General features: G+C 36.2%; 1 protein-coding gene across 1 annotated transcript; it reads right to left on the bottom strand.

Moving 5' to 3' along the window:
* Positions 1-768: 768 nt before the first annotated feature.
* Positions 769-4,757, bottom strand: LOC309694753 (uncharacterized protein; the record flags this gene model as incomplete). The annotated part of the gene is made up of 4 exons (XM_082514961.1): positions 4,545-4,757; positions 4,294-4,356; positions 2,911-3,942; positions 769-876 (listed from the first exon to the last, which is right to left on the bottom strand). The coding sequence occupies exons 1-4, from the start codon at positions 4,644-4,646 to the stop codon at positions 769-771; spliced, it is 1,305 nt and encodes a 434-aa protein (XP_082371087.1). The 5' UTR covers positions 4,647-4,757.
* Positions 4,758-7,022: the final 2,265 nt, after the last annotated feature.

Raw genomic sequence — 7,022 nt, 5'->3', positions numbered from 1 at the left:
TCCTATATTAGTGTATATAACCTGCGGGATGATCTGTTCCTCCACAGGTGGAGGTAAGGGGGAGAAACTGGGGGGGGAAACAAACGAAAGACAAACAAACAAAAAAAGCTGGGTTTTGGTTTTCAAGTACATTCTTTTACCCTTGTGTGTTTTATGTGCTGTTTGTGTATTTGTATAAAATATGTATATTTGTATGTCTTTGAGATTCATTACTGTGTGTTTCCCCCTGTTGTTGTAACCTTTCCCTTTGTGTCCAGTAGTCCCTGCACTTCCATCTCTATATATCTTCGTTTCATACCACAGCCGCGAGTGTGAGTGTGGAGTTTCTCTGCTTTATTTTTCTGCATTTAATCTAAATTTGATCACCCTGGCTGTTTGTCTGCTTTAGGAAACAGTCGAAGCTGAAACAAACGGACAGCCAGGCAGCTGAAATACGCTTCCTTCCAGTGTTTTAAAATGGCGTCATTTGCTTTTTCCTTCAGTCAGACCTTAGAGATCTTGAAGCCCCAGTGTCGATGTTCTCTCCCTCTTCCCTTACCAATCAATCAATCAGAGCCAAGTGTCTTTGTGATGGTAGAGACAATCAATTTCAAATAGAACGGAGACAAAAAAAAGAGGAAAGATGAAGGGAGAGAGAAAGAGAGCGATGGAGGAGGGCAGAGAAACTGACTGCACAAGAGAGATGGGAGCAGAGGGGGAGTGATACTTTCATTCCTTGTGTGTGTGTGTGTGTGTGCATGATCACCTTTAACCTCTGCAGAGTGACCTTTACGGTGGGGGTCGAGGCACCTTGGACCCTCCCCCGGCAATGAGGGAGCTAGTGGTGGGGATCTGACTTGTTAAGTGGACATCTAATCGAAGATGTTGATCAAATGCCTGCACACATGTGCACAGATGCATGCGACCATCAAGCAGAGAGCCTTTCCTCTGATCCTGATCTCAGTGATACAGTAAGGGTGGTGTCAGTCATGTGGGTCTGCCTTCAGTTTTTGGAGGAAGAATCAAGTAATAACTCGAGCAAATAATACACAAGGTGAAAACCAGTGTTGGTAAATTGTGTGTTTTGACGAAAACAAATAAAGAACGAAGCAATTGGATGACTGATTTTCTACTTTTGTGTGATGCTTTTTACTATCTACTGTGGTACTCTGCTGCCACCTGGTGGCTCAAGAATGGTCGTGTTTGTTAGAAAATGTTTGATCAGAAACCAGGAGGGTCCTCAATTTACAGCTTCTCTCTACTCAGGTCAAATATCTCTAAATTCTTATTCTCCAGAGTTCAACCATCACCCCCTTTGTTTATTTATTTTTTACACTTATAGTAAATAAGGATTTAAATGTAAACAGGTAAGTTTAAAAAGTGCCCACAAAAACTGGAGATGGAGCTGGAGATGGCAGAGTTAAAGCCGTTGGGAGCGATGGAGAAGATTAGAAATGAGTATATCAGAAGGTTTGGGGACAAAATTAGAGGCAAGGCTGAGATGGTTTGAACATGTGCAGAAGAAGGATAGTGGATATACTGGACAAAGGATGTTCAGTGTGGAGCTGCTAGGCAGGAGGACAAGAGGAAGACCTCAGAGGAAGTCCATGGATGTAGTGAAAAAGGACATTAGAGGAAGATGATTGTCTCTGGCGACCCCTAAAGGCAGCAGCTGGAGGAAGAAGAGGAAGAACTCCCTGACTTTGTTGTATTGATTTTCTAAATTAATTTAAACATGCTGACATCTAAAATATTTAAACTTGTATAAAGTCCAAGATAAATATTATAAGATAAATATTTAAAAAAAATTAAAGCTAACAGTGCATATATAGAATAAGGGTTTGTTTCCATCCGTGCTCAGTTTCAGGTCTCCAGAAGTTGAGTTATCCATCCTTAAAATAAACTACCCGATGATGATATCACATCAAAGCTAAGATTTGCTTCACTGCACATGATTCAAAATTGAGTTTTTCTTGTGGAAAATCTAGACTGAGCCCATCCAAATAAGTAAATGTACATAAATAAAAAAAAAACAAAAAACAGAAGGTGATGTTTTTCTGAATCTTTGTCAATGATGGGAATAACGGCCTTACAAGTAACTGAGTTACAAGTTACTAATGGCGTTACTTTTTTCAGTAACGAGTAATCTAACTAATTACTATTCCTATCGTTACAACGGCGTTACTAACAAGAAAATGCGGTGTGGTCTATGGGGCGCCGTTTGTAAACTGAAACATGCCGAAATTAACAGCAACATTTTTCCACATTTAGCTCTAAATCTTACAAAAACATGTTTTTTCGAGTCATTTTTTACAACATTTAGTAAAATATTTGTAACTTTTCATATTTAAAACAGGATTTTAAATGTTAAATCTAAATGCTAAATGTTAAATCTAAATGTTAAATGTTAAATCTAAATGCTAAATGTTAAATGTAAATATTATATTTAAATGTAAATGTTAAATGTTAAATGTAAATATTATATTTAAATGTAAATGTTAAATGTTAAATGTAAATATTATATATAAATCTAAATGTTAAATCTAAATGTTATATATAAATGTAAATGTTAAATCTAAATATTATATATAAATCTAAATGTTAAATCTAAATATTATATATAAATCTAAATGTTAAATGTTAAATCTAAATGTTAATGTTAAATCTAAATGTTATATATAAATCTAAATGTTAAATGTTAAATCTAAATGTTATATATAAATCTAAATGTTAAATGTTAAATCTAAATGTTACGGGAAACTAAATATTTAGCTAATATGCAAATTTATTGTACGGGTCAACGGAAATACCAAAATAAAAGCTTCAAGAAAACCTCCCGCGCTAAAGTGTGCCGGTCGCGGTCAGGTTCTGTGTTTGCGCTCCTCTTACGGTCACTTTTGACTGCCATGAGCTGCTTCGACTATTCCCTACCAGCATGTCCATGCTTGTATATAGCTCTTGTAAATCGCTGTCATTTAATGGGACAAACCTACTTTCAGAGTTTGACAAGGAGGGTATGGAGACCTCTGCTGTAGAAAGTTCTGGGTTGTGACGATGAGACACATGAGTTCCGCAGGCAAAAAGCTGGATGGGAGTTCTATTACCTTCAGTGGAAACAGAGTGATTGTTATATCCAGCTTTGAATTCCTTCAAAGTGCGGTTGATTCGTGGTAGAAACACATAATGAAGGCAAAATAGGTCTGTTGCATTTTCTAAGTCTAGGATACCAAGTGATTCCAATTCATAAAATATAGGTGCATAAATGCGGCTACAGTTGTTGTTTAAGTCTCGGTTGAAACGCTCAATCCTCTGGTTGTGCACAGAACTTCCCATTAAGACAGAGCTTTCACCCCTGCTTGCTCGCATGTCCTCCCAAATCTGAGCATTCTCTCCGTGATCAGTCCTGATATGCAGGGGTCTGCCAAATTGTCCAACAGCTGCAGTAAAGAGGGCTTTCACAGTCTCAGCTCGATTATTGCTGGAGCACTGAAGAAACATCAACATCCTGCTGTATCCATCTATTGCACCATGAACAACAAACTTCCAACGAATCAGTTTGTGATTTCCATCTATGTGCCATATGAAATTTGGATGAGGCACAGAATATACTCGCCGAGCAACTGCAGTTCTTCTCCTGGATAGAACACCAGCCGAGTCCACCCTCCGCAGTGACTTTCTTACGCGCCATCTTTGAACCACTATGTTTTTGGAACGCAGATGACCCATCAGCATCACTTCTCCAACATTTGGATGTTCAGTTTTTATTTGGGACACTATCTGATCTAACTCATGGTCACTGATTACATTGAATTTTGACTCTGAGATATTATAGTCTTGCAGTAACTTATACAGAGTGGGCCTGGAGATGGAAAGGATAGATGCAGCTTCAGTAAAAGATGTTTTCAGGGAAAGAACATTTTCCAATTCCTCTTTGGAAATCTGAAGCCTTCCTTGGTAATCATCCTAGAACACGGCACAGAAAATCTCAATGAGCACAATTCTATAACAAAAGATGGGTAATTTGAGGCAATTGTACTGTGACAGATTAGCTAGAGTAATATTTTATCAATAGTTTTAAAATATGAAAGTGAGCAATCAAAAGACACTTCACAGCAAAAACAGTAATAAAATATGACGTAAAACTTGTGAATGTTGTTGGTGGTGATGTGACACTGCTAGTGATGGACCCCTAAGAAGATGAAATGTATGTAGAATCAGAATCATTACTTTGACAGGATTTAATTTAAGGTGACATATTACACCAAAGAAAAAACAAAAATTAGTCAGCTAAATGATATGTGTAAGAAGGCCTACCGAGCAGTATGGTATCCCAGTGGAGACGGCAGGTCTACTTGGTCCAGGTGCATTGCTGGATTCCTAAGGAAACATTTACATCAAGAACGACTGTTACCTACCTACCAAATAAATAAATAGAGTTGTATGATGTTCGATCTCTGTCTGCTGCCTACCAAATGAAATAATTGAGGACTAGCTAAGTAATTTAGCTTTGCTAGTTTTGCTAACACTGCTATCAACCCGTCCAAAATGCTATACAATAAACTTACCAAGTGCTGCGGCGTTTGTGAGGTCGAGGGTGCATTACCGCTGAATCGTTGGATGGCCGACAAAACGGCTCTTCCAATGTTTTCAGCTAAATCGCTGGACATGCTGGTAGGGAATAGTCGAAGCAGCTCATGGCAGTCAAAAGTGACCGTAAGAGGAGCGCAAACACAGAACCTGACCGCGACCGGCACACTTTAGCGCGGGAGGTTTTCTTGAAGCTTTTATTTTGGCATTTCCGTTGACCCGTACAATAAATTTGCATATTAGCTAAATATTTAGTTTCCCGTAACATTTAGATTTAACATTTAACATTTAGATTTATATATAACATTTAGATTTAACATTTAACATTTAGATTTATATATAATATTTAGATTTAACATTTAACATTTAGATTTATATATAATATTTAGATTTATATATAACATTTAGATTTAACATTTAACATTTAGATTTATATATAATATTTAGATTTAACATTTAACATTTAGATTTATATATAATATTTAGATTTAACATTTAACATTTAGATTTATATATAGCATTTAGATTTAACATTTAACATTTAGATTTATATATAACATTTAGATTTAACATTTAACATTTAGATTTATATATAATATTTACATTTAACATTTAACATTTACATTTAAATATAATATTTACATTTAACATTTAACATTTACATTTAAATATAATATTTACATTTAACATTTAGCATTTAGATTTAACATTTAAAATCCTGTTTTAAATATGAAAAGTTACAAATATTATACTAAATGTTGTAAAAAATGACTCGAAAAAACATGTTTTTGTAAGATTTAGAGCTAAATGTGGAAAAATGTTGCTGTTAATTTCGGCATGTTTCAGTTTACAAACGGCGCCCATAGTGGTCGCGTTACTATTTTTTAACAAACAGACGGTTGAAGCTGTCTTCAGTTTACCGTAATCTGGGCGCTACAGCTTTAAGCAGCTGCTCACGCCTGCGGACGGCAATCACTTTCTGCCTGAAGATCACTTTTTAGCACAACACCTGGAACTAGGGGGCAAAGCAATCGCATGAGTGCTGCTGTTTGACTGAGGAAGAATAAAGTAGTCGTCGTTAGCCAATCACACGACCACTTTAAGATGACAAAGCAAAAGGGTGAGATATACCAGTTTTTAAATTGTGTTTTTCCTCAATAGTTTCCTCATGTTTGCTGTCTAAGGACAGCGCTAGCAAACGCTCTCTGCTTATGACCAAAAAATTAAAAACAAACGAAACAAAACAAAAAACAGCCTGTTCGTTTTGGTAGAAAAATGCACCATGTTGACCAATCAAAAAATGATATGGCAACATGATATTTGGTTGTTTAGGAAGTGGAGGAAGTTTTAGGAGTGACAGCGAGAGAAAGAGAGAGAGAGAGAGAGAGAGAGAGAGAGAGAGAGAGAGAGAGAGATAAAGACAGCAGAAAGAGAGAGAGCGAGTTTTGAGATGTGAGATATTTGTGACGTTTAGCGTGTTTGGGGTGTGTAGTGAATGTGTTGTCTTATGTAGTTAGTGTAGTGTGTAGTGTTGTGGATAGTTTTGTGTTCTGTGTCAGAACAATGAGGCGACTGCTGTCTCCAGGTAGAAACAGGAGTGATACACCTGCTGCTGTCAGACCTGCAGGTATCAGGCTGTGATGTTCTCCTTTATAGTGGATAGAAATAATTTTTTTGGAGTGGCACAAATAATTTGTGTGGCATCTTATTGAATGCAGAACAGCTGACACGTGAGGTTGTGCTGAAAAGAATGATACCAAACAAAGTAAATAGTTTTTAAAGGTGAAATGTAGAGGAAACATCAAAAGTAGTCAAAAATGGCCAATTATACCCTGGACCCCAGAGGGTTGAACCTTTCTTTCTTTCTTTTCTTTTTTTTTTAAAGTAAAGCAATAGTTACTTTTCAAGTTATTAATTACTTTTAGAATCTTGTAACTCAGTTACTAACTCAGTTACTTTTTTGAAGAAGTAACTAGTAACTATAATTAATTACTTTTTCAAAGTAACTTGCCCAACACTGATCTTTGTTAACAAGGGTAAGTACAGACTAATTATAATAAGTAGCTCTGCGGTCTTTTATCAACAAAGACTTTAAAAAAAAGTACAACATAAACACTTTTTTTCTAAAAAAAAAAAAAGGTCTCCTGGATAATTGTTTAATTTCTGAGAATGAACCTGGTTAATTTTGGAAAGTTATTATTTTACTCATTGGTTGTGGGTATTTACATAATTGCTTTTTTAAGTGTGTGTAATTTATTTGTTCAATCTAAAACACATTAGGTCTCCAGAATTAATAACACCTTATGTTTGAGTGTTCCTGGAGCTGTGGTGCTAAATCTTGAGAGAAGCCTTTGGAGAAGCGGGATGGCTGTCAGAGTGTCACATGAATGCTCACAAACCTAACGTACAACTGCACAATCAGACATGCTTTGTAATTTTACCTCCATGTGTCATAC

Source organism: Aulonocara stuartgranti (assembly GCF_965226115.1).
Source record: "Aulonocara stuartgranti genome assembly, chromosome: 18".
Lineage (NCBI taxonomy): Eukaryota > Metazoa > Chordata > Actinopteri > Cichliformes > Cichlidae > Aulonocara > Aulonocara stuartgranti.
This window is presented reverse-complemented; position numbering and strand designations above follow the sequence as displayed.